Genomic DNA, 27,681 nt, shown 5'->3' on the forward strand with positions numbered 1-27,681 from the left:
ATGGCGTCCTTGGCCGTGGGGCTGTGCCCCCGCCCGCTGCCGCCCTCTGTGCTTGGTTCCATGCGCCGGTGCTCGCCCGGCCCGGCCAGCTCCGCCGTCGCCCCGCAGCCGGTGGGCGGCCGGTCCCCCGGGAGCCCCGGCGGGGCCAGAGCGGCGCGGCGGCTGCGGCGTCGCGGCGGAGCCCCGCGGCTGCTCCCCGACGTGCGAAGCATCTTCGCGGCGCCGCGGGAACCGGCGGAGCGCGGTCGCGGTCACTGCTTCGCCCTCCGCCCCCCGCGCCACGGCTGGTGCGACCTGTGCGGGGAGGCGGTGCGGGAGTGCGCCCTGCGCTGCGACCGTGAGTGCTGCCCGCGCCCTGCCTGCGCCTCGCTGGCCCGCACCCCTGCCCGCATCTCCGCCCGGGCGCTTCATCCCGCTCCGTAGCTCTGCTTGTGCTCTGCTTGCGCCCTGCTCGGACCCTCTCCCATCCCTTCGCTCCCGCTGTGAACCCCCAGACCCCACCTGCCTGTTCCTCGGGGGCTTGCAGGGAGAGCCCCGCACCATGCCGAGCATCCCTGGGGGTTCCCCGACATCCCTGGGGGGTCCCCGGTGCCCTGCAGCGCTGCGCTCCGGGAGCTGGATGGAGAAAAGGACGTGGCTGGGGTCTCCCCAAAAAGGGGTCGCTGTGCCCGAGTACGGGGCCGGGTGTTGGGCAGGGCTGCTGTGAGATGCTGCTGGGTGGATCTGGGAAATGAAGGTTGTTTCCAGGAAAGAGATTATCAGTTAATGGGCAGGGTTGTGAAGGGGTGGGCATCAGCACTGGGCAGCAGGTCTCTGTGACTGGGAAGGATTCATGCTTGTAAAGCTTTATGGTGAGGGGTAAATTCCTCTAGAAAGAATAAGTTTGTTAGTTGTTAGACACCGTGCTTTGCCCACACTCCCCAGGTAAGAGTGTTCCTGCCAGCGAGTTTCACTAGCGTGTATTCCTCATGTCAGACACACCCTGTATTCATGCTTGTGTTCTGCAGGAGATTAATCTTTCCATCATGTGGGAGATGGCACTGAGGGTCAAATGAGGTGACCCAGCTGGGGCAGTGCAGTGGCACACACTCTGTGTCCCAAGTCCCTGGGCTGCTGCTCTTGGGCCATGTTTGCATGGTCCTTGGAAAGGTGCAATCTGCATTAGTTTTTGCAGCTGGGGGAGTGATGGGCAGAGGAGGTTTGAGCAAACCCATGTCATAGATAACTTGGTATTGTGTGCTGCTGACAGTGAAGCTGCTCCCTTCCAACTCAATTTGTGAGCACATTTCCTGCTGCAGGCTGGGTGGAAACTTGATGCAGCTGTAGAGTTGTGCTTGGGCTTGAGTGACTCCAGGATTTGTTGGTTGGGGGCAGCTGAGCCTTTTGATTTTTGGCAGAAACTGTTAATGCCGATGCTGTTCACCCCAGGCTTGTGCCTACAAGATCGGGGGCATCTGGAGTGAGGGCATCCTCAGCACTGGGCTGGTGGTTGTTATTTGGGGTGAGGGAATGTGCTGTGTCCCCCCTGTTCCCAGGCTGGCTGCCCAGCTGCCAGTTCCAGGGGAAGCTTCATTGCTTGTTTGCTGGTTCGTTTGGGGGGTTATGCCAAGCAGGTGCTTTAATGCCAGCCTCGCTGGGGCAATTAGTCCCTCGCTCAGCCCCGTCTGGTTCTTACGCTTGACTTTCTTTAGTTTATGAATCAATTAAATGTTTCTAACGGTGATTTGCATGGCGTGGTGTGAGCAGGGCTCTTACACATGCCTCCTGGTGCCGTTTGGAAATGAAGGGCAATTGGGAGAGACAGTCGCGCCATATGGTCCTGCTGCATCACATTAAGGTTTTAGCGCTGACTGCTGTTAATTAAATGTAACCTGGCTGTCACCACATGGCCAGCACAACGTGATGGGGGCATACGCTGGGCTGATGGACTTGCTGTGTGGTGCGTTGTTTGAAAAAAGATGATGTAAATATGTTTTGCTGGTGTGCACCTTTGCTTTTTGGCTGCCGTTCCTGATTAACTCCCCCAAAACATGGGCAGGGCTGGAGTGTTCCCTGGGACTGCCGGTTCTGCTGTGCCTGGCACAACAGAGCAAATGTGTCAATGAACGTGCTTAAAGAAATAGTGTGGGTTTATTTGAAGCAGAACGAGCTTTGTCAGGGCTCTTGTCTTCACCAGACACCCTGCAAAGCTGTCGCAGGGTTCACATGTGAGGTGGGGTACTGGGCTGGGAGTTTTGAAATCCTGATCTAAAGTAATAATTCACGGAATTTTGTGGTGTTGCAAATGCTATAAATAGTTGTTTTGAGGGACTTCTCCCCTGGCAGGTTTTTTCCATAGTTATATTGAAACAAATAACTCTGTTTCCCTTTTCGTTTCTGAGGAGCATTATTCAGACTGTGGAAGTCGTTCTGCCTCTAAAACTCCCCAGACAACCAGGCAGCATTGCTGGGGGCAGGAGGGAGATTTCGCTGGAGATGCTCGTAGCATCTTCTGCATTCCCTGTCATCCCGATAGTTTATCCTTTTAAAAATGCCCGAGAGCTGCAGATGGGGTGTGTTGTCCTCCCTTGCTGAATATTTGTTTTTCTCCTGGTGCAGAGTCACTGCTTGTTTTTGACTTGCAGCCTGAGGATACTCAGGTTTTAGTTTGTACAGTTCTGGACTATTTCTATTTATATCAGATCTGCTCATCTTTAGTAAAATGGGAAAGTGGTATTTATTCTTCCTCCCTCCCAAAATGATCCATTTCCCTTCCTGTCCTGAGCCGGCCCCGTGGCCCTGGAGGCAGCGGACAGGCTCGTACGGAGGTTTAGCTCAAGTCTTACCTGTGGGTGATGTGTCTGGGGCTGATGCAGATGTTGTCTGAGATGTTGGGAGCCTTTTAACGACCTTTTCACAGCCTCTAGGTCGGTCCTGTGCACAAAAGACGTGCGGCTCCCGTGGGCATCAGTGCAAAGGGATGGGGAGGTGGGAGCTCGGGGGTGACTGACCCCGGGTCGTTTGTTAAAAATACTTGTTTTGAGTCCTGAATTCGATTGTAGCTGTGACATTACATGCTGTATCTTGAATATCTCATATCTAAGGTGTGTGGCTTTGTGCTGCTGGCACCTTTCAAAGCCTGAGTGGATATTTTAAAACAGTTCTCAGTGTAGGAGCATCAATGTGTCCTGCTGCCAACAGCTTTTCCCAACAGAAGAGCTGCTGTACCTGAGGAGAAGGGGCTGGACGGGCAGGTTGCAGAGGTGCATTTTTGCTGTGGGTTTTTTTTGTGTTTATTCTGGTGGGGCGGAATGCAGTCATTTGAGTGCAATGGTGACTAATGCAGCTTCCCAGCCTTCCATGTGCTTTATTTCACTTTGGAGCTGGGACAGCAGGGGAACCGGGCTGAGCTCTGCGCTGGGAAGGGGCTGGGTGGGTGGTGGTGGGAGCAGCACGGAGATGGGGCAGTGATGGGTCAGGCTTTGGCCGATGGCTCGAGTGCTCCCCTGGCTCTCAGAGTCTCTGTTGGTTCAGTTTCAGGATTGCTGTTGCTTTTCTTTATTTCTTTTCTTCCTGGCAGCATCATGCTGGTGACTCAGGGTCCCTCTGCACTGCACGGGGTGGTCACCAGTGAGCGGGGCTTGGGGCAGCAAAATGATGTGAGAGCCTAACCTGGGTGTGGATTTTACTTTGCTCCCTTTGCATCCCAGTTCACCCTGAGATGGGCCAGTTCTTCCTGGTGGACTTTCTTATCCTTGCTGTACCCACAATGCCAGTGCTGATACAAAATTCCTGTTTGTATTACTGCAGCTTTTAGCAAAGCCCATGGGAAGATGTGTCCCCTCTCCTTCACCTGACCCCATCCTCCAGTTTGGCCGGGTTGTCCCCCATCCCGAAGTCTGTGCCGGACGGGCTCCCCCATGACCTCTCATCCTGGCAGTGGGGGGCATCATTTACCACCCACGTATTTCCCAGGTTGTGTTGATGAAGTCCCATGGAGTCGTTTCTTTGGCCAGGGTGTGTTAAGCCAGAGGCATCTTTTGTGTGTGGAGTGACCATCACCAATTCTTGTTGGTTTGCTGGCAGGAGCTGTGGTCTCCCCAGCAGAGCTGCTGGCAGCTGGAATTGGATGCTGTCACAGATGGACGTGGTGGATCTTGGCTCTGATGGCCACAGTGTTAACAAAATAGGATGCTGTTGACTGAAGTGCTTTTTCATAAGAAAATCCATCCAGCTCTCCGTGCTTCCCTGCTGGGAAGGCTGGTTGTGAAAACCTCAGCACCTGATGATCTGGGTGGCAAATGTGGTTGTAACTGAAGAGAGATTTTGTTCTGAAGATCTTGTGACACGGACCTGGTTCAGTAAAGTGCTTCGGTGTGAATCTGGGTTTATGCCTCGGGTCTGAAGCCGCCCTTATCTCTCAGAGCAGTAAATTCTGTGTTCCAGTACTGTGCTGAATCAGGGCCTATTTCCTTAAGGAGGAAGTTGTTCAAACACACACCGTTTCTCTTTCTAGTTTGTAGAGCAAACTACATTTCTAATATTACTGGTTCTCCAGTAGATGTTTGCTTAAGATAATGAATTCTTTAGCAGGCGTGGATGCTCTTAAAAAGCACAGCCCAGCCTTGCCGGGATGAGGCTCTGCTCACACCGCCAGGACACAGTGGTTTTTCATGTTCTTTCCTTCCAACACGTCCTCCCATGCTCTGTCACGTCTCTGGTCTTGCCGCTGTAAATAATAATTGCAAACACTTCGTAGGACCCGCAGTGCTTTGCATTTGTGCCCTATTGTAGCTGGCCCAGACGGATTCCTGAGGCTTCTCCTGCTGCCAGGTTGGGATGGTGCTTTGCGGGCTGAGGTCGGATGAGGACGGGGTGGGGTGCTGGGGTGCATCCCGCCCGCTGAGGCTCCCCAGGGCGAGGTGTTCCCTTCCCCGGGGGACACGGAGGTGTCGGGAGGGACAGGGACCTGCCCGGAGCAGCTCAGGTCTTCAGGGTCATGTTTCTTGCTTGCAATCCAGTCCAACGCCTTGGGAAGGATTTATGGAGAGAGATACCAGCCAAGGCTCCAGCTCTGGCTGCGCAGGTTCGTTTTTGGGCTGTCCCTTTTCTTCCACCACTTTGTCTCTGGTGCGGTGGGTTTAGTTGAGTTTGCTGGGATGTGTGTCTATGGGGATGCTGTTGAGGTGTTGGGACAGCAAGGGGTCAATAAGCAAGTCTCCTGTGTTGTTTTAACTCATTGCTTACTTGGTGTGTTTTTTAGGATTGGTTAAATTTCACCTTTGTTTCTCCTTGAAGAACGTGTTGTACAGGGTACTGGGAGCCTGGTCTGTTTGGAAGAGAGCAGAGAGGGGACAGTCAGGATGTAGAGGGTACAAAGTGGCAGATTTCAAGCCTCCTGTTAAACCGATGTTTGTGTCCCAGCCCATCATCCGACACCCGCTATAGCTGTAACTGAGCGATGCTGTGAAAGGATTGTAGTATTGATCTAAAATCCTAGCTGACTATGTGCAGAGTTTAAATCAATATTATAAATATAGTTAGTCTCAGCGTATTCCTTTAATTTAACCTTTGGCTAAACGTTGGAGGCTTTTATTTTCTTAAACTTTAGAAGACTGTGGGGGAAAAGCAGCAAAGTGAAGAGGGGGTATTGGAAGGAGCCCTCCCAGCATTCGGCTGGGTCCTGCGCTTTCTCTTGCTAATCTCTTCCGTCGGGTTGTTTTATCTTATCAAGCAAAAAGCCCCAGAAATAGAAAGTTTTCCATGGCTAACAGGACAAGCCCAGAGATGCACAAGCTCCGCTGTGTGTTGCCTCATTGCTCAAAAAAAAAAGCCAAACCATCCCCTAGCCTCCATCAAATGGCAGCAGATTGCAAATGGACAATGTCAATGTTTTATCTCCACGGGAGGAAAGGCCTCTCGTGGAAGCAGACGCAACTGGTGCCGGTACACGTTGCATCTCGGCAGCGTTCGGCTGCCCGCCCGGCTCCGCGTGCCCGGGAAAACATCGATCTCCCCTCGCAAGGATGACAGACGGCAAAGTGGGGGCAGCCGCTTGCTTTGGGCTCGTAACAAAGAGAATTCGCAAAATATTCAGGCATTTTCCCAAGTCAAAGTCTTGGTCTGAGAGACTCCGGCTGCTGAGGAGGCCGAGCAGGGAGGTCTTGCTGGTTAGAGGTAGGTGGGGGTGGAAATGGGGGTACCTGGGTGTATTTGCTGGTTGTTTGGGGGTTTTGCTACTAACTGGGTGTTAGGGGATTGCTGCGGTGCTGCAGAGCATCGCTGGCAATGCACAGCCCCATGGGCTCCTGTCCGGCTGGCATGGTCCCCTGCCACCACACTGGTGGCACCGGGTGGCTTTAACTTCTGTCCCTTCTGCAATACTTGCCACATGAATGGAAAGTTCGCCTTTTAGTAAATAATGAATCGAGAGCATCCACCCAGCAGCTGGGTTTGCAATCCAGCCCCTGCCGTGGTGCAGAGATCTCTGAGGGGCTATTGTCACCAGGAGGGTCATTGTCACTGCAAGCGGTCCTGTCGCTCTGGACAGAAAACCACCCTCTGATTTCACCTGTTTGCAAAGGAATTAAACCCAAACTACCTGATTTGGACCTAAAACTGCTGAGACCTGCAGACAGAGATGGGGCCGGATTGATGCTGGGGGTGGGTGTCAGAAAGTGCTTGTGTGGGAGCTTTGCATCGAAACTAAGACCGTTCCCTGCATTTTCTCTGTGGATGTTGGAGCTGGTGGTGATGCCGTGGGTCCCCTCCCGGTGGCAGGTGACACCCGCCAGCTCTCGTGATGTCACAGGGCCACATCCTGCAGCCATCCCTGAGGTCACCCCGAGTGACGTTGGGCATATCCCTGTTTTGAGGTGCGTGTGAATCCTCCTTGGCTGAAGGATCCAGAGCTCCAAGGTGGAGGGGAGAAATCTCTGTTCTTTGCCATTGTCCCCTTCCCTTGCTCAAATACCTGCAGGGTCTCCCAACGCTTTCAAACCTCATGTTATTTTATTTCTCTTTCTTGCCTGGCTCTGAGCCTTCCCATGGCAGCTGGGTCATACTTCAAAGATTTTCCTTAGCTTTGCTGGTGTTAGGAGCATTTCTGATTTACCCTTCTTTAAAAATTAATGCTAAGATAAACCAGGAACTGGAGCTTTAAGATAACTCCTGCCATTTCATGATTCATTTTAACATCACACGAGGGTTTGTTTGTAGCTTGTTTGAAGTGTGTACTCTCAACACGACCCCTCTGCAGAGGAACAGTCAGCTCCGGGGCACAACAGTCGCCCAGCACCGCTATAGGAACCACAAATTTTAACCAGAAATCGGAGATTATCACAAGGGAGGAGCTGGGACACTTTAGATCCTTTCTGACCTTCTTCTTTTGTCTCTGTAACCTACAACTCTGGAGTTTGCACGGGGCTCAGATTGAAAGACGCTTCACAGCATCCGCAGTACTGGGGAGGTGGGACTGGGTGGCTGGGGGTGAGCAGGATGACTGTGGTCCTATATTTAGGCATCTAGATGGGCATTTCTATTGGGTTGTTTTACTCTACTCAACTTTATCCTCCTGAGAAACTTTATCTGTGGAGAAAGGGAAATTCTTTTCAACCACCAAAGTTTTTCACAGTATCATGATCTGACTTTTTTTCTGAAGAAACTCCATTTCCAAGCGTTACTTTGCTTGACTCGAATGGAAATTATCTTAAAGCGTAAGTGGAGGCATCCTGCTCCTCTCGGCAACCCTGTCACGTGGCTGCTTCCTAAAGCCGTGCTGGGTTTCTAAAATTAGTGTTCCCTGCCGGATACCGAGTGATTAGGTCTGTTAATAGGTGACGGTGACTAAGGACGTGTCATGCTTTAATCCCGTAAAGAAATGCCTGGCCGTAATGGGCCTGATCCGGAGGTGTGCTTGGGAACTCTAATGTCTGTGGTCCGTGTTACGTATTCCAGGTGTTTTGTCATGTGTCTTCTTCACCCCAAATGCTCAAGCCTTCCCATCCCGGCCGGCTGCGGTCCGGGGAGCAGGAGGCAGTTGCCCAAATCAGAAAATCCTGGACCAAACAGGCAGAATTGGACTCTCCAGTGGTGCCAGATGCTCTGGTGAACCTGCAGCTGGAGCATCCCCAAATTGGCACCTCCAGCAAAGACTTGGTGAATGTTCCCCATTAAAAGGCTGCTCCAGTTGCTCAGAAGGTCAGGCATTAAATACCATGTAACTGTGCAGCTTAGCTCTAATTAAAACAGCCAAAAAGAGGCAAGTCTCTCTGCTTTCCCCCAGGCTTACTTGAGACAACTGGCTTGGAATAGGAGAATGATAGACAGCTCATGGCAGATGCATGTTGGATGATAAGTGATTTCCCTGTTTCCCCTGGAGATCGATGATTTTCCCCCTCAGGCATCAGCTCCCAGCGGTGCTTCAGCTCCTCTCATTCATTCCCAGGCATTCCTGTGTGTGTGTTCAGCAGAGTTGAGCAGAAATCCCTCTTTCCAGAGCAAACATGGGATATTCCTTTGCATTTCCTGCAAGCCCCACATAGTCAAAACCAATGACCAAAAGGAAAAGGATAAAGAAGAGTATTTAAAATACAAGCTTGATGGCTTGGAGCAGAGTGGCAGGGCCTTGGCCCTGTCTCCTCCTGTTGCGTGAACTCTCTTGCCTCGGTTTTAGGATGTATCGTTTTTTTCAGGTCGGTGACTGCTCTGGAATTTTGGGTAGTGTAAAAAGTAAATTTAACGCTGTTTGTACAACAGTTAAAAATTAAAAGGATTAAAAGGGCCATTAAAGTGGAAGGAGGTTGTTGGCTGAAGTCAGGGCTTTGAGGGAAAGGGCTGGAGGAGCGACAGCCAGGAATACATGAAAATTGTTGTCTGGTTGATGGAGCTGGTGGTGCTGAGTTCTGCCCCTCAGCAGCTGTGGGTGAGCGGGACCCTGTGCCTAAAGAGGTTAAACCTGGGCTCTGCAGAGTCGGCTGTGCAATTCCTACCTTGAGCTAGTTAATGTGTTACGGGACGGGTCGGCATCCAAAGAAAACAAGCTGTGTAAATCCCTGACTGCGGCGTGTATGCTGGGATGGGAGTCACAGCCTGGGCTGGGGATGTGTCCGTGCCCTCTCCAGGGACATCTTTTTGGCAGTCGGATGGTAGATCCGTTCCACAGTCACTGTCACTCGCCTTTGAAGTGTTCATATTTAGTGACCTTAAACAGTGTGGCTTCTGTCTAGCACAAAGATGCGTTGGAAGGTGAAGCATCCTTTCCTTGTGAAGTAGCCGAGCTTTTGCAGCGGGCGCTGTGTGGGTGACATCTCCAAGGAGCAGAGCTGGGGAGTGGTGTTACCCTGTGGTTTGGTGGGACTTGAGCATGTTCTGTACTTTGTGTATTAAGGTGCATTGCAGCAAGAAACATGGCTTTCCCTGGGGAGAGGGTGCGGGAGCAGCTTTTGCTCTGGGTGGGGTATTCTGGTCCATCTCCTCATCTGGAGGAGGGTGCTTGAGTGGGGATGTGTGCCTGGCTGGCAGCTCTGGTTTCACTGGTGCCCAGGAGCATCTGTCCATCCTCCAGCAGGAACGCGGTCCCTTCCCGATCTCAGACCCCTCACTTTCTCATTTCTCTCCCATGCAGACTGCAGATACACATGTCACCAGGAGTGCCGCAGCCTCATCCAGCTGGACTGTCCCTGGCCGGACCCATGCCAAGGGCAGCTCTCGCCCGAGAGCACCCTGCTGCCGCCCTGCAGCCAGGTATGCCGGGGGGCAGGGGGGTGCAGACACTGATTGCATCTCCTTCAGAGACCTGATTTCTTGCTCCTGAAGGGCTTTACAGGAGGCAGGTCTTGTCTGAGAAGTCAGTCTGTCTGTCCCACAGACCTGTGTGCACTGATGAGTTGCCTATATACTGGGTGCATCTTGCCTATATGCTTGTTATATCTTGCCTCTGTGCCCTGCCCAGGGGAGAGCGATCTGGTGTGATGGAGGTTGTGTACCTGGGCATCCCCTCACCAGAAATGTGCATGTGGAGACTTATGTTGTGTTTAAAACGCTGCTATGGGCCAGGCTGCCCAGAGCAGAGTGGTGACCTCTGGGGACATCAGCCTTCCCTGCGAGGGAGGGTTGATACTGACATTAAATTGTGTCCCAGCGCTGGGTGCAAAGTGCTTGTAAAGAAACAGCAAAGGTGCATTTCTACTGCACCTCATCACAGAGTTTGGAAGGAGCTCTGGCTTAATAACCTTTTTTTCAGAGTTTCAGTAGTCCTGGGGGGTTGAGACTCTTCAATCCGTTTTAGGGATGTGCAGTAATCCCCAGGGCCGCTCCAGAAGGTTTAGCGTTTGCTTAATCCTCCCAAGGGTCCTGTGGTGTCTGTGACACCGGCAGTGGCCTCTGAGCCCATGTGGGTGTTTGCTGGGACAGGCTGCAGCGTGGGAGACTGACGGATGCTGCATGAGCTGAGATGTAAACCACTCAATGCTGGGGAGCTTAAAACATTGCTTAGAAACCCTCCTGAAGTGGATTTGACTTGCACAGAGCCTTTTCAATCTCTATATGCTTTTTTAAAACTGTGTTCTCTCCATTATACCCATTCATTTATATTCCTCTTTGTGGAGGACCTTGAGGCTCTTGTGCAAAACTGGAAATGGAAATGTGCACTTTTTTCCAAAGATGTGGGGTTTCTGTTGGTGGGGTTGGGTTGTTGTCTGTGCTTTGCTGTGCAGTTTCTGCAGAGCTTGGCCTCGCTGGCACGTGGCTGAGTGATTGCTGCTGGGAACAAAATGGTCAGGAGGGAACCTGAAAGTGGATGAGATTTGTCCTGTAGGGTATGAGTTACAAAGGGACTCTGGGTGGGTTCTCCACTGAGCCTTGAGGTGTTTGTATAAGGGCATAAAGCCAGATTTGTGTGTGTCTACATCTCCTTCAGATGCTGGGCTTCCCCCAGCAGCTTGATTTTTAGAAGAATTAGAAAAGCTTGTTTCTTCTTCAGGGTGATAACAGCAGCCAGGGGTTATTGATGGTCCTAATCATAAACATGTAGGCTGCGCTTTGTGGCAATTCATCACTCCGATGTGTCTCTGGTGTGATCCCAGGAAGGGGGGAGGCGTTTTGTGCCAAGGCAACAAAACTCTTTACAATTACAGCAGCGAACAGAAACCCATAAACCCAACCTGAGATCTGGGATTGCACCTCTGAACCCTCAGCACAGCAAAGCGCTGTCTGGAGTCTCGTTACCTGTGGCTGTAAGGCTGGGGGTGCGTGGGCTGTTTTGGGGGTGAATGAGGGTAAATCACTGCAGTGAAGCGCTGTTCTCGTTTGTGGATAATCAGGGGGAAAAAAAAATCATCTTCAAGCTTACTTGATCTCAGCCCATAAAACTGAGTACAAAGCCACATTCCTGATGTGCTTCTGTTGGCCAAGCAGGTTTTGCTGCTTGAAAGGAGGAGGATGGAGGGAAAACAATGTCAGTATTCCAGAAAGAGACCAATAGAGTGCCTGAATACACTGGCTGGGTGGGAATTGCACACTGAAAACACAAACTTAAATTAATAGCTGACATAGTTGGAAGCCATTAAATAGTATTATCAAATGTAAGCATCATGTAGTTAAGTACTGTTACTGTGTCATACCAGGCATTAATAATTTGGGCTTTGATCCAGCAAAGTACTTAAGCGCGTATTACACTTGGGTCACAGATTAGCCTGCCTAGGTGAAATCCAGCCTCTGCTGGAGCTGACGGAGCCTCGCGTGGTCTCAACAGCACCAGGAATTTGGTCCTTGGATTTTGCAGACCCCCACCTGTGAACTGGTGCGGATCACCATTAGGTGGCTTCTCTGGGGACTGTTGCGCAGGTAACCATTGACTGGAGCTGCTGCTGAACCAACGGGCCAAAATTACATGGGATTTTTTTCCTGGTTGGATTTTTACAGAGCTGGTCTCCCAAGCAGGTGGACCGCAATGGAAAAGTAAGGACTGGGTGGAGAAGCCCACGGAGCAATGCGGTGGGAGCGCATCCAGTTTTGCATGGGGCACGGCAGAGCTGGCCGGACCCTGTTTGCACTGTGAAACGCTCAAGGCTGAGGCTTCAGCGAAGACTCGACGCCTGTGCTGTGCATCGGCCTGACTCTCGCTTTCTGCTCGTGTTGCACATGCTCAATTTAAGCCTCTTTCTCTTCTAAATATAGCCTTGAGAAGCTGAAGAGGTTTGTGCCACTGCAGAAGCACGCGTGCTGCAAAGAGGATAGCTTATTTATTTGCACTGTTACGAGCTGCTTTGTAAATGTGCCATTTGGATCCTTGCCTTCCTGTTTGAGATGCAGATGTTGCGTCCTCCCACTTGTGTTCACATTGACATCCCGGTTTGTATTCAGGGGATGCTGCTGGCTGTGGGGTACAGAGCTATCAAAAGCTTGTAGCAATTGAAGTTCTTCAGCTAACAGATACAGAAGGAATGGTAGGAGACACCATCTGCAACATATTGAGAGGGAAGAGGTTTTTGTGTGGGGGTGGTAGCTTGTACAAAGGTGTTGGAGACCTTTTGGACCAGTCAAAGGAACCTCATGGCCTGAAGGAGCGAGCGATAGCTCCAGTTTACAGGAGAGATTTGCTGAGCTCCTTAGGGACTTGATTGAGAGGTGAACTTGGCATTGCTGGCTTAATGATTGGACTGGATGATCTTATAGGTTTTTTCCAACCAAACCAGTTCTGCGATGGTCCTACTGCAGATGGTCAAGCTGGGGAGAAGAGCCAAGGCTGTACCTGCCAGCTCCCCATGCTCGCTGGCCTGGTGGAAAAATAGCACTTAACAGTGGTGAGATTCTGCAAATCTGATTATGCACGGCCTGGAAAAGCGTTCCGTTCGGTGTTAAACTTGCTGCATCCTGTGTGGAAACACCTCCTACGATTTTGTAGCTCTCCATCACATATGTGCTCTTTCTAGCCCTTCCTTTCCAGATCCAGGCTGACCCCAGGCATGGAGATGTCCCTGTACCTCTGTTCTACCCTGTCCTTCACGCTAACTCTAGCAATTCCGGGTTCCTTATTGGATGGGCTGGCTGGGTCTTGCGTGAAGTATGCAAAGTGTAGGCACAGGATGGATTTATTCAGTGGAACGATACTCTCGGGCTTTGTTCCCTCTTCCTTTTCTGAGGTATGGTGGAGAATTGTTAGTGTGTATGCACATATGTTAATATTGCGTTGCCTAAGCAGAGTCCTTTTTGAATTGATGCCTCAGGCTTAGCTTTAGTCCCTTCAGCCTTCTCCTGAACACACGCTGGGTAAAATGCAGAATATTAGCAGGATGGTGATGGTTCTGGAGGGGCTGGGGGAAAGCAGGATGGAAGACGCAGCTCTGGGGATGGGTCTTCGCAGGTCTGTGGGGGACAAGGGGAGCAGGGGTGATGCTGTTGCTCTGAGGCTCATCCTGAGGCCAACACAGCATTTTAATCAGTCGGAGGCGATTGCTTCTTGCAAACAGAACCAAGGAGCAGAACAGTGTTTTCCTGGGCTGCAATCAAAGCTGCCTCAGCCGGGTGCCAGCGCTGCTGAAATCGCTCCCGCTGCTCTAAAATTAGCTGTGGAGCAGGGAGGCACCCGCTGCCTCCCGAGAGTGATGACCAGGGGCTCCTGACACCCCGAGGAGGGTCTGAGGCCACGTCCTCACCAGCTTCCCCCCTTCCCCATCACCTTTAGCAGCATGGCTAGGCTCGGTCCAGCCCTGGCTTGCTTCCCTAAGACATCAGATGCAATGCAGCTCTTGAGGATGCGCTAACAGGGAAGGAGCAAGCATCCAGCGAGCCGTGGCAATGTGTTTCAGGTAGCAAAAGATGTGCTGGGGGTACCCGGGGACCAGGCAGTGCCCAGGGCCAAATCCAGCGCCTCGATGCAGCGGGGTGAGCAATTTTGCAAGAGGAAGCGGCGGGGCCGCGCGGTGCGAGCGCAGGAAGGGGAGGCGATGCTGCGCCCCAGGGACCAGACGGCGGGTGGTGAGCGAACCCTGGGGTGCCAAGAGCCGGGGGAGCAAACTGGCAGCTCTGCCCCTTCCATGCTGCCCCCGCGCCGCCACGCAGGGAGGCGGGTGGAGGAGGAGAGGGAAGGGTTACCCGGCACGGCTGCCTGTTAAAGAGAAATAGCTCCGCTGGCTCTGGAGGATGAGCAGAAGGAGCTATTGCAGATAAGCGCCGGCGAGCTGAGGATGTGAGAGCTGGCTGGCTCGCTGCTGGCGCGGGAGCCCGAGCGGGGATTGCCCATGGTCACCGGCCCCCCAAGCCCCCCGGCGAGCTCCGTGTGCACTCAGCCTCTCGCATCCACTGGGCTTCGATGACCCATCGGCAGCAGCATGAGCAGCGGGTACTGCAGCTTGGATGAAGACCTCGAGGATTGCTTTTTCACAGCAAAAACCTCGTTCTTCCGGAGCACACCGAGCAAGGTCCCTGCCAAGGTACAGCTTAAAAAAAACTAGTGCAAAGGGCTGTGCTGGCTGCGAAGTGGGGGGGTTTGCTGGCCAGGGGGGAGATGTCAGTGTTCCTGCACGTTTGGCTGCAGGTGCTGCCAAAATTAGCCTGCAGCTGGAGCGAGGGCAGAGCTGCTGGCAGGGAGGAGGGCTCTACCTGCCTCTTGCAGGCTCCCCGTTCGCCGTCTGCACTGCTGCAGGTTTTTCTCAGCCACATTTCCACCTTTTGCATGCCTGGTTGGCCCCTTCACAAGGGATCCACAGTGGAGGAGCTGACTCCAAATGTGGTTTTTCAGGTTTTGGGGGGGGCAGGCAGCAGCCCTGCCAGCTGCCATCCGTGGGTCAGGGACCTGTGGTTTGCTCTCACAAAATATGCGCCATTGGTGAAGATTGCACCTGATGGGTGGATAGGGAGATGGGAAAGTTGCAGCATTAAATTAATCCGCAAACTTATGAACACAGCAATGAATCTGGTCCTTGTCTGGGTGCATGGATCTGCCTTGGAGAGAGTGCTTGGCTGGGCAGCGTTTAACCCCAGGATGAGATTTCTGTATTGGTAACATTGACAAGGTTGCTTCATATTTTTTAAGTGTCTATTAAAAAAAAAAATCCCCATCGAACTTTGGGGCCCCAACCAGAACTGAGCATAAAAGGAGAAGGCGAGCGGGCGCTGCTGCGGAAGTGGGGGTTTCGCTCAGGAACAAGAGCCTGAGATGAGATCTGGCCTGGGGAGCAGCTTTTTCACTCAGAAATTCCCCTGTGAACCAGCAGCATCGACTTTGCCCCTGCTCAGGCTCTGCTTGTATTTGCACACCCGAGGCTGCTGAGCCTAAATCCTCAGCAGGTGCTTTGTGGTTCAGCTTTCAGCATCAGGAGGGCTCTCCCGGTGACCTGGGGTTGTTCTCCTTGGGGGGAGCTTGGTCTGGGGGAGCGTTTAAGTCAACTGGTAATTTTATTTTAATTTATTTGAAGAAATTCTCCCTCGGGTTTAACATGGGATATTCCCTGTTAGCCAGCAGCTCCCTCTCGCTATGATTAACCGACTGGTACTGCTGGGTTTTTAAATGTCATTTGATGATTCATTTGTGTAGGAGATGTAAAAGGGCTCGGTGTTAGTGCAATAGGCGCTGCACCCCGCACCAGTTTAATTCTGTTCTTTTTGAGCCAGGGCGCTGCAGATTCTCAGCTACCTTTCAAAATTGGCCTGATCGCATTCGTGCTCAGGAACTCTCCCTTGCAGTGGGGTCGGGGGCTCCTGTGGCCCCTTTTTGCCCAGCTTCTCACCTGGATGTTTCTGGTGTGGGCAGGAGACCTTGTGGCTGCACGATGGAGCCTTTTGGGGTTTGGTGTTATAGGGAGGAAATGGTTCCTGTGCATGGAAAAAAAAATGGTAAAAACAACCAAACACCACACGCCAAATCTGCTGCTTAAGCAAATGATGATGTGTGATGGGTCTGTGTGCAGAGGTGGGTCCTCGTGTTTCTCCAGCTGAGGGTGGAAAACATCCTCAGGCCTTGGTGGGAGAAGGTTTTGGGGGTTCTTGGCGTAGGTCCTGCAGGAGCGTGAGGCTGGACCTCAGCTCTGGATGGAGCTGGTGCTGGAGCGTGGTGGGATGGAGGAGGAGGTGTTGGTGTTGGTCTGGAGAGGCTGGGCTGGATGGTGGATGGGGAGCAGCAAGGAGAACGTGTGTCCGGGGAGCAGCCAGCAGAGCAGAGGGCCAGGGACAGGCACAGCCCCGAGGTGGACATCTCCTATGGGTTTTACTTCGCTCTTTGTCCCTGCTTTTTTACATGGCATTTTCTTTTGACCAATGTTTCCACCACTGCAAGAGCTGCGTGTGGCAGCAGCGTTGCTTTTCACCACCAAGGATGGTACCTGTTCCTGGCCACGGGCTAAAAACATCAACTTGCAGCCATGGGAATATGCTGTGCTGGGTAGGAATAAGCTAAATCCAGCTAACATAGGGCTGCATGTCTTAAAAGGCCTAGGAAACAATCTCTGTATAGGAAATGTGTTGAATGTGGGGTAGGAGGAGACAGGCAGGCCTCCCACCATTAAGAAAAAAATAGAGTGGAATTTGACCACTGTGATTAGAGAAACCATTTTTCTGCTTGAAATAACTGTATTAGTCTGAAGCACCTCTTTCTAGGAATTTTGTAATTCCTTTTTATTTTCAGAACCATCAGCACATTCGCTTTTCATTAGCAAAGAACCGTTTTAGATCTCTGAAGTGACCTCATCCCCAGAGATCTATTACTTGGCGTTTTCCTGACTCTTCAGCTGAATGCCTTCAGTGGCTCCTGCCTGAAGCGTGATTGCTTAAAACTCTGCAAAATTGCTCTTCGAGTCCTCCACCAGTAGCTAACCTGGTTTAGAGAGAGAGAAAGGAGCAAGTTTCTGTCCAAGAATAGAAAACACAAGAGGCACAGAATGTAGTTTCATCTGGGGTGGGATCCAGGGATGGGACCCTGAATTAAGGGTCCAATGTGGGGTCCTGTCCAGCTCAGACCCCTCTTGGGATGGAGCTCCCTGGGAGAACCTTCTCAGTGGGGATGTGGCAGGAAAAAACCGTTTCTAAGTGAAATCTCCATGGCAATCAAAACACTGAGCCCATCTCCACTTGCTTCTAACCTCTCTGAAATGCAGCAATACTCCTCCCCTTCTCCAGTGATGCACTGCTCTCCTATCTTTTCTATCTTTTACCTTTTCCTCTGAAGCCCAAAGTAAACCGCAGCATCTTATTTGAATTTTCGAGTTTCTCAAAGGCAGTGAAATGTGGTGCGGGACTTTGCTTGATTTAGAAAGCTTTTTAAGTTGTGGGTTGACTTCTGCAATGCGAGAGGCTGTAGGAAGGGCTGCTCTTCAGCTGGACATGGAGTGCGTCTCTCCTCACAAGAATCTGTCACGGAGGCTTCATTGTTGCCTTTCTTGGCACAGAATCGCTCTTTTTAGAGTATGTCACCATAATCATGATGGCTCTTGGTTGGTTTTTTACCTCCCCCATCCTAGCCTGTCACGAGCTCACTAGATGAGCACTAGGATGCAAAGAGGAGGCCGGTGTGGTGACCGTGGCTGTCCCAGCCCCAGGCCATGGCCATTGTGTGTCGCAGCGCCTGCATCTTCCCGGGGCACTTGTTCTGGGGCAGCTTTTATCCTGCCAAGCATTAGCCCAAGTGCCAGATGAGGCTCAAGTCCTTTCTTATAATTGTTCTTTCTTACAATTGAGAAATAAAGTAGGTTAAGGAAGGGGAGCCGGTGCGCAGCAGGGCAGGGGGAGGACAAGGGCACATTTGATTCTCTGCGTTGCCGCGGCTGCCCCTGGCTTGGTCCTGTGCAGCCCGCAGGTCCCTGTGTCTCACTGCAGATCGCAACTGCCTGCAAGTTATTTTGTGACAGTTTCCTAGGGGACGGCAAACCCCTCGCCTGCTGATTTTAAGTGATGCCAGCAAGCTGGCAGTGTTGGTGAAGCTCTGGCATCCACGGCATGTTCTGCATCAGGTTTTTAACAGGTTAGGAGTGGAAGCATCTTGGCAGCTCCAGTCTCCCCATTGCTTTCCTTCCAGTTGCACATGACGTTGGAGGGATGGGGATGATGGGAATGTGCTGGTTTTGCAGGCTGGCACACAGATGTGCTGCCCCACAGCCAGAGCATCCCTAATTTCCAGCCAGGAGAGCCAGGGATCCAGGAGTGACTGCCAGGGTTTAGGCACAGGCAGAGTTACTGAGCTGTTGTTTTGTTAACAGCTTGTTTCATCCTGTCCTGGTACAACAGGAAATGTGGCAACGGTTTATGGTTAATAGCTTCTGTTTTTCTTCCTTCAGTCAGAATTGCATATTCTGCACTAGAAACTTTGCAAAACGGGAGGTCTGGGTAGGTTCGTGAAGAACAAGAAGTAGCTGATCTGATCGTACGTGATGGAAGGAGCAGCAATTCCTTTCCCAGCCCTTTCCAGTGCTCCCCTTGCCGTGCTGCTGGTGCTGCTGGGCTGCAGACCCTGCTTGCAGGTGGATCCTGGGGTTTGCAGATGCTTTGGCTTACGTTTGGGTTAATCAAAACTAATAGGCATGGTAAATAAATAAATGATGGGCAGTGTTTCTTTCCTAACGTGTTTCCCCAGACCAGGCTCTGAGCATCGCGAAGCCGTGGGACAGGCAGAGGAAGGTGGAAACTTGGGAAAAGGTTTGGGTGGGTGGGAGCTGAGCTGCCTCCCCAAGCAGAACAAACCAGTGTCTGATTCCAGCTCCTGGGAGCAAAATTCCATCTCCAACAGCAGTAGCAGAGCAGCTTCAGGTGTCTCGGGGGGTTCCCTGCCCTGGGCAGAGCTCTGCAGTGCAGCCGCCCCTATGGCCGACTGGAGGAGTAAAGCTTTTTGCAAGAACTGGGGTGCAGTGGGGGAGTTGGGGTGCTGAGCAAGCCAAGAAACCCGCAGGTACGTCTGATCTGTGGAGACGCATGCATTGGGGAGGCAGGATGCTGGGGGCTGGGCAGCGGTTTGTTGATGGAGTTGCGTGGGGCCGCAGTGATGTGGTGCCACCAGCACCGTGTCCCTGAGCCAGGCTGCCCGCTCCTCCTGCTGCCAGGGGTTGAGGTTCCCCAGAGCACGAAACAATTAGCACCTGATGTGAAACCCTGGGGACCGGCACCGCTCCAGGCTCCTGCAGTCCTGGGTGCACCGTGCGTCCTCCATGGAAACCGGGTGCCGTCGGCGCGGGCTCTTAATTGCTGGCACCCGCTATTTTCCTCAGTTGGAAACATTACAAGAGGGGAGGGACCTGCCCTGCTGGGGAGAAACAAATTGCAGTGACAGGGACGGACTGAGCTGCTCTGTTTGCTTTTGCCGTGCGTGGCTGGATGGCTGCTGGTCTGTGCTGTGTTTGTGCCATGGATGGAGTGTAGTGTGCACAGCCCATCTTACCACGGCAGTTACAAGGTGCTTTGCATGCAGGAGAAGACAGTTCTGTGGGGTCTCCTGCTCCCCACTTGCTGTGCAGTTTTTGGGGGGCAGCCCTGATGGATGGCAGCATGGCTGTGCCCATCTCTTGAAATGGGTGGTGTGAGGAAGTGAAGGGTTTCTCAGTGCACATCTTCCGTGAACTTAAAGGGAAGTTTCTTTGTAGTTGTTCGTTTTGTTTCTTTCCCCCAGTGCTACTTTTGAAAGTCTGTCATTATTTTTAAAGTCTCCCACACCAGCCCAGCACCTGTGTAAGACCTATTGCAGTGAAGCCTGTGCCTAAGGGCTTGGACATATTCTGGAGTTGAAATTGCCATTATGATAAGTGAATATTTATGTGTAAATCTCAAATACCCCAGGAAAGCTTTGCTTTTATTTTCTTAAGTCACTGAACAATGCCGAGACTGTAATACAGCATCAATATTCTTCCAGTGGGTTACTGCTCCGGATCAGCGTTTCAAGAGGTCTCGTGCTGTTTGCCAGACTCAAGCAGAAATTGTGAGCTCTCACCTGGGAATCACTTGAATCAATGTGGGGCTCTCGAGTCCCAGGACTGTAGCTGTCTTGCCAGATTGCAGCCAGGATTTCTCCTCCTAAAAGAAATACCATGGGTAGCCTTGGGCAATATTGGCTTATTTACAGCTTGCTCCCTCCTTGTCTTGTGTGCTGTGGGGCTGCCTGGGAAGAGATGGGCTTTGTTCCCAAAGTTGCATTTTTCCCCCCCCTTTTTTCCTTCTTTTTTTCGTTCTTAGAGGTTACAGTGTTCGTTCTGAGTCTTACCGGCCTTGATAGCGCATCTCTTCACGCTTTCTGCTCTGTGCTAATGCCAACTTCTGAGCAAACCCACAGAAAATCTGGGCGCACCGCTCGCGGTTTCAGGCGGCGCTGGTGAAATGTGATCACAGCCTGTCTGGGGGAAGGCGGCGAGTCCTGGAAAGGCAGCCGGGTGCTGCGAAATCCAAGACACACTCAGGCTCGTTCATGGCAGGTCTGGGTTTTGGGATGCTGTGCTAAGAGGAGACCTGCTCTCCTGGCTGAAGGGCTTTGGGTAATCCAGGCTGAAGTGGTGGCAAAACCTTGAAGGACAAGATGAGCCTCATGTAGGGGGTTCCTAATGGTTCCTTGCTGCAGGTTGTTTCCCCTGAGGACACTCAGGTGGCTGCTGGACTTTATCATGCAGCTGGGAAACTCTTGGGTCAGTTTAGCTCCCTATATTTAATGTTTTTTTGTCTTTTTTTCTTAGCCAGCTTGTGAATTTCTATTTACTTCAGGGTCACACAAGACCTTGCTTCCATCTCATGATTACAGGAGCCATTAATTCTGCAACAGACTGTTCTAGATGGGTGCTGAAGGTGACTGGGGGCTTTTTTCCTAAAATAGCTGCTTTGGGCTCGTTGACACCATCCCCAGGGGATGGGGACGGGATACAGGGGGTGTCCCCAGAAGCACTTGCTGCCTTTCTGCTGGGGACTCAGTTGTTTTAGCTTTTTTCTCTGCGTTTCCCTCTCCTCTCTGTCCCCAATGCATGGCACAGGCAAAGCACCAGCACCCAGGGACAGCCCTGGGAGCCTTGAGGGGCTCTGCAGCCACTGAGGCTGCACTTGAACTCTCAGGGTAGGAACACACAACATCCCTGCCCTGCACATCCTTCCCTGCCTTCCAGCAGGCTTGGAAAAGAGCTCGCTGGCTCTGTGTTCCCGCAGGGCCTGGGCTCTGCCGTGGTGCTGGATGCAGTGGTGGAGGATCGCATCCCGAAATTGCTTTTTCCAGGATGTCCATGGCCTTGGCAGCTTGTGGAGGTGGGAGCGGGGGCTCCGGCTCTCGCTCCAGGCTGCTACAAAACCATCTGCAACTGCGTGTTCCTGGTTCTACTCCGGCACTTCATCCAAACCTTTCGTTGCCTTTCTGCTAAATGCTCGAAACCCTGGGTTGCGTTTGAGAAGCTCCCACGAGCTGCCTCTCTGCAACAGGATTGTGTTTTCCTGTTATTTATTAGTGACATTTCCATGCCTGACCTGCAGGTAAAGCTCACCCACACATCAAATCTGTCCTTTTGCCTCTAAAGGGGAAATTCCCCAAAACCTGGGCGAGCAACAGCAGCCGTTGCCCTGCCAGGGAACCCACGCGTGGTCAGACACCGAACAGTTTCTGACACGGGCTGGGATGCCCAGTCTGGGTTTGCGCTGACTGATTTATTACTCATGCAACCAGCTTGCTGCTTGCTTGGTTTTTTTACTGCTCCGAGCTATGATTTCCAATGCTAAGGAGGGGGTAATACAGCAGAGATTTGACTTCAGGTTCTGCCTGGGTGAACCTGCTGGAAGCTGGTTGAGGAGCAGCCAGGGTTTTTAAGGGGGTCCCTTGGGTGGGCAGAATCATGAATGCTGGAAAAAGGATGTGATTTTTCAATAGTGTTGCAAGAAAAGAAGCCCTCAGCAGGTGTAGGTGGCTTTTTTTACAGGTGGGTTTTAGATGCTGGATTCTGGTTTGTACTGGGATGTCTTCACTGCCCTGTGCCTGTTTCCCACTAACTGGTTGGTTTTGTGTTACCCTCCAGTGCTTGTTCCTGGCATGCAGAGGTGGTTTGGGGCAGGGATGTAGCATCCTGCACATTTAACCTTTTGGCTGTAGGGACCATCTCCATCTGCACCATCATTCCTTGCGTGAGCTCAGGAGCTGCGCAGCCACCTTGTTCCTGCATTTCCCAAAAAAAAGTAGAGCTGAACAGACGTGGTGTTACCCAGTATGTAAACCAGCTAAAGCCTGTCTCTTCTGATTTCAGAATGTAACACAAACGGTAGAAGAAGAAAAACCTGAGCCTCCGACCGTCCAGGAGATCAAACAGAAAATTGAGAAGTACAATGCAAAGGTTACAAACTGCCTGTTGATGAAGCTGGTACGTATTTGGCTGTGTTTAGGTAATGCGCAGAAAGGTCAGTGCTGGTTTCTCTGGGCTGTAGGAACACATCTCCAAGGCATAAGGGCTTGTTGAGTTGTTCTTGTTTTCCATATGCAATCTGCTTTCTCTCCTGCTGGGGTTTCCTTAGTTTCAATCCTGGACACTCGAGAGAACCCTTCCCTGCCTCCATCCCCGCTTGACTGGCACAAGAGTCTCTGGGCAGCCTGTGCTGTGAATGTCTTGCCACGAACAGCTGAGCCCACGTTGTTCTGGTGGGGGTGAATCACAGGAGAACTCGGGCTGCCGCTCTGCAGTTCAGCAGCTGTCGCAAAGTGGATTTAGAAACGCAAAGTGGATTTAGAAACACAAAGCCTTTCTAGAAAGAGACGCTTTTCTCCTCTGCCACGGCCAGGCTTGTTTAAGCTGAGGTCTAAGAACCACAGTAGATGGCTTATGTTTTGAAGCTTTGATTGCAGAATTACTTATCGCCACCTGTAAGGAAAGGCTTGATATGTGGTGGGAAGACAAGGGAATGGCTTCTTTTACAAACTGGAGTATTGCAAAGGTACAAACTTTGCAGGATCATACTGGGGGGAGGGGGCAAACTTCTTAAAGAGTGAAATAATTAAATCATAGAACTTCCAAGAGCAGCAGCTACATCACTCCCTAGTGCTTGCTACACCTGAAAATAGTAGATCTGGGGGTAGGGTAAGGGACCTGTGGTGAGACAGGCTGATCTTGCATGGTGACTTATTACATGCAGAGGTGAGAATCCCATCGGTGGGGAATAAAATGTGAGGAATATGGTAGTGAGATCCTGCTGAACACAAGGGGTAGAGACCACCCCGGAGGTTTCCAGTCCTCACCTAATTGCGACTACAAATTACACGCAGTGGTTTCCATAGCTGACTTATGACGGTGTTGGTTTGAAACGAGACGAGATCGCACAGACACGAGGAAGGGATGAGTCATGACCGAGTGGAGGCAACAGGAGAAAAAGCAGCAGTGACTAACCCCAAATTACTGGTTACTTTTAACATGATTAATAAGAAACCCTCAACCTCCTGGCAGTACCGAGGGCTGGAAAGTCCTGCAGTCACCCATAGGCTGCAGCCCTGTAGACCAGCAAGTCTCTCATAGGAGTTGAAGGACTGGAAAATCTCTCCAGAGCCTGATTCCCCCTTCTCCTTTGCTTCAGAACGACGATGGGACATACACGGGTTTCATTAAAGTGCATTTGAAGCTGCGCCGCCCCGTGACGGTGCCGGCGGGGATCCGGCCGCAGTCCATCTATGATGCCCTCAAGGAGGTGAACTTGGCCGAGATGACGGACAAGAGAACGTCCTTCTACCTGCCGCTGGACGCCATCAAGCAGCTCCACATCAGCAGTACGACCACGGTGAGCGAGGTGATCCAGGGGCTCCTGAAGAAGTTCATGGTGGTGGACAATCCGCAGAAGTTTGCGCTTTTCAAGGAGATGCGGAAAGATGGGCAAGGTGAGTTGGCGCCCTCGGAGCCACCAGCTTTATTGACCGTTTTGCGTGACACAAACGTCATCGAAGCGTTGGTTTGGGGCTGGGTGGTGTGTCAGACAGGCAGTGCCTAAATGCCAGATGAATAAATGGCCTGAGCACCACGAGAGATGCTGCTGCTTAAGCTATTGAGGAATTAGTGGTTTTCAGAAGGGGGCCGATGTCCCCTAAGATCCCTAAGGGATCATTATAGGTCTGTGATGGAGACTCATTGAATTCACCGTGATCCTAAGGAGCATGAACCGCTTTTACATGCTCTCATTGACCTTCTGAGCATCCCTCTTGCCCCGGCAGCCAAGGTCTCACCATCGATGTCCCTGTCCCCTTGCAGTGCTCGTGCAGAAGCTCCCGCTCACCGAGTACCCCCTGTACCTGCGGCTGCTGGCGGGCCCTGACACCAATGTGCTCAGTTTTGTGCTGAAGGAAAACGAAACAGGGGAAGTTGAGGTACGTGGGTGACCCTTTCCCTTGTTTTTTACATGAACGTTAGCGTTACAGAGCCCATGGCAGCGTTGTAGAGCTGGGAGATGTATGGCAGAGGCTGTTTGCCTTCTAAAATACCGAGTATGATACCAGCTTTCCTCCAAGTTTAAATTAGCAGCTGAATGGACTGTACCTTACTTAGAAAAATAAAAAGCTCATTTATTGCTACTAAGTGATGTTGATTTTAAAAAATTAAACTTGCGCTGCAAAAATGCTGAGGCTGGTTTTGATGGCCAAACCATAATCTGTTTACAGAACCAAGCAACACCGCCCCGGAGTTAATCCTCCATAATGAGATTAGCAAAACGCTGTGATAAGTAATCTACTAATTTAAGTAGAAGCCAGGGTAATAAATTTGCAGTCAGTTTTTGTCAGCAAACATGCTCCTGATGCAGATGATGCAATAAGGTGAACGGTGAAGGTGATGCAATAAGGTGAATGGTGTGTGCTTTACTTTGCTTCTGCTGTTTTCGCAGTGGGACGCGTTCTCCATCCCGGAGCTACAGAACTTCTTGATGATACTGGACAAAGAGGAAAAGGAGAAAATCCAGCAAGTGCAAAGGAAGTATGAGAAGTTTAAACAGAAACTGCAACAGACCTTGAAAGAAGCCAGAGGCAAGCCTGGATAACCCTTCGGGAGGCACTGGGCACCAGACTAAGCTAGATAATATTTTTTAAATGAAAAAGACACTTCTCAGGACACCTTATAGTAATCACTCTCCCTCTTCATTCTTCTATCAAGGACTGGCTCACAGCACCCATAAAATGAACATGTTGCATTTTCTTCTTCTGAAACCTCTTCTCCCAGGACCGGAGCCAGTCCAGGAATGGGAAGCCTGGTTTAAAACTGCCAGTTGACAAACCAAACGCAGCTGCTGGTTCACTTCTCAGCTGTACCATGGAATGGCGAAGCTTCATGGAGAACAGCACTGAACCCACCGAGAACATCTACGGGCTCACGTTTTGGGCAGGGTAGCGCTTGCCGTTCCCACTCCTCCCAACAGCTCACTGGGTCTTGTTCGGAGGTGCCGCATGGCTGAGTTCTCGTTTCGTAAGTCGAGCGCAGGAAGCAGCAGATAAAGCGGAGGAGGTGGTTGCACCAAACCACGTGGGTGGTGCAGCTGGAACCAACTGCGGACAGACTTGTTCAGGTCTCGGGCAGGGAAACCTGAAGTTATGACACCAAGGCAGCTGCAACACCCATACAGTCTGTTAGGAAGTGCTATTGAAACTAGCTAATATTAATTCCAGGAAAAATCATGCATTTTGATTCTATTTAACTTCAAATTTTAAAAATAGATGTGAATTGAAGTAAATATCCCTGATGCTTAGCTAAATTTGCCAGTGTTTTACCGGTTTTCTACTCTGTGGGAATTGGGACCTGTGAGAAATTCGGCTTGAAAAGTGTAGAGATGATGGTTATGGCACAGGCCGGTGGTTCAATATAGAACATTTAGCAATACGTATCCAACAGACTAACCCAGGAAAATGCAAAACCTCTTTGACAGATCAAACCCATGTTGAGCTATGAACAGGTCTGGCACCAAGGGAGTGTCCAGGAGGGTTATGACCAGGTTTTGCTCCCTACGTGGAGCTAGGAGAGGACAGCACGTCCCTCTCTCTCCCTCTCTCAGGGCTCCCATGTCTCCCAAGCATCCTTCATAAAAACCCTTGAGCTGGAGCATCGGTTACTGCCATAACTCCCACCAGCGACCCTGGTCACGCTGATGCCAGGGTTGCTGAGGGACACGGGAGGCTTGGGGACGCTGCTCCGAGAGGGGACGGTCCCCATCACCCTTGGTGCTTTGTCCCCAGCACACTGCACACAGCCAGGTCCAGTCTTCCCTCTGTTTACACCGGGCGTTAAGAGAAAATGGAACGTTAATCCCAGCTGGATTCGGATGGAGCACGTGAATGGGTTTCGCTGTGATCCCACCTGCGCGAAGCGGGGAGGGAGGGACCAGGTTTTGGGTAACAGTTACCGCAGAGACAATGTAAGAGAGTCGAAAACTTACCTCAGTGCCTTTTGGTTTGGTTTGTTTTTTTCCTTAAGTGTGAAAACCTTGCATTTGGGCTAAGGAGGAACTTGGAAGGGGCTTTTGTCAAGAGGCCTTGTCAGTCCTGTCCCCCAGTTACCCCAAGTCCTGTTGTGACGAGGCTGCTTTTGGCTATAGAGGGATGAGGAGCTGTTTTGTTTCTTTCTTCAAAGTGACTGCTTGGGATTTGTTTTTTTTCCCCAGATTTATACTTGAGTATGTTTGGTATAAACCAGAAGAGAGCAAGTGCATCACTTAGAGCCCCTCAGTTTGTTTAAACGCCACTTTCTGCAAGCTCAGTTTTAGTCAGTAGCGCACAAGGGTTTGCTAACAGGGCTTGGCCTCCCAGCTGTACTGTACTCGACAGCCCTAATAAAGCAGCGTTTTCCATGCTCTGGGGCTGTTTGTCCATTTACAAGAATACTCGCTGCTTCACTATGCACTGGTGAAGTAATTTAAGCAACGTTTACCTAGTGCTTTTGAGTCTTGAAGGCGCCGTATAAATCCTTCTGTGCAGGCAAGGGCAAGAACCCTGTAAAACCCGCCATTGGTTCTGAGATCGATCCAGCCGCTTGTTTTTAAATCCCTTCTCTTCCTGGCTAAAAGTTGTAAAGATTCCTCTTTTGGTGGTTGTTTTCTACTGGCGTTTTGGTGACCGCCTCCCTCTCCCCTCCTGGAACCCAGCGTGTCTTTGACATTTTGTACAAGGCATGGCTTCTTATGCAATTACCGTGAATGCTGCTGAAAACCTCCCGCAACGGGGAGGCCTCTTTCTTTGGTTATTTTTATTCAAGATACGGGGCATTTGAGGAATCGGTAGATATTGAAACTCAAATTCTCAACAGTCAGTTGAGCTGTGACAAGGAGAGAAGCATCGGCCCCTTCCTTAAGCGCAAAATACTGTTGGCAGTGCCTTTGGTTGGTATATATTGTGTTGCCTTGTTTGCGTGAGTTTATTTTTCAGCTCTATTGTAAAACATGTAAAATAATGTGTATAGACTGGAATAGTAAAGCTTCTATGGCAAAGTGAAATGCATTTTTGCGATGCTGTAATTTATTTTTACTACTCCCTAGTAATTCTATGGCATTTTTAAAAAAAAAGAATGTCTCACTTCCAGCTTTTTTTGAAGGTTCTGAAACTATTTGTTCATATGCAGACAGTGTAAAAGACAACGATAATAAAACTGTCAATAATTAAAGACATTTCTTTAATTTCTTTTTCTGGCGCCCTCCTATGGAACTGTAGTGTATTAAGTCTAAAGGGAAAATACAGGAAGCCTTCCTAGAAGTGAATTTAAGTTTCTTAGCTATATAAAGTGTTTAAGATCCAGCTGAAGAGGTACAGAACATCTACCC

The 27,681-nt window shown here is 51.0% G+C and overlaps 1 protein-coding gene across 4 annotated transcripts; it reads left to right on the plus strand.

Annotated features, from left to right (window-relative positions):
* RASSF5 (Ras association domain family member 5) lies at positions 1–27,524 on the plus strand. 4 transcript variants are annotated; one of them, XM_065854724.2, is made up of 6 exons: positions 1–337; positions 9,605–9,723; positions 22,158–22,271; positions 23,473–23,770; positions 24,138–24,253; positions 24,766–27,524. In XM_065854724.2, the coding sequence occupies exons 1-6, from the start codon at positions 1–3 to the stop codon at positions 24,916–24,918; spliced, it is 1,137 nt and encodes a 378-aa protein (XP_065710796.1). In that variant the 3' UTR covers positions 24,919–27,524. The 4 variants fall into 4 exon arrangements, with proteins under 4 accessions (XP_065710796.1, XP_071673867.1, XP_071673866.1 ...); XM_071817765.1 differs by lacking the exon at positions 1–337 and adding an exon at positions 5,817–6,156; XM_071817766.1 differs by lacking the exons at positions 1–337; positions 24,138–24,253 and adding an exon at positions 5,796–6,156.
* Positions 27,525–27,681: the final 157 nt, after the last annotated feature.

The sequence above is a fragment of the Patagioenas fasciata genome, chromosome 21, assembly GCF_037038585.1.
Source record: "Patagioenas fasciata isolate bPatFas1 chromosome 21, bPatFas1.hap1, whole genome shotgun sequence".
Taxonomy (NCBI): domain Eukaryota; kingdom Metazoa; phylum Chordata; class Aves; order Columbiformes; family Columbidae; genus Patagioenas; species Patagioenas fasciata.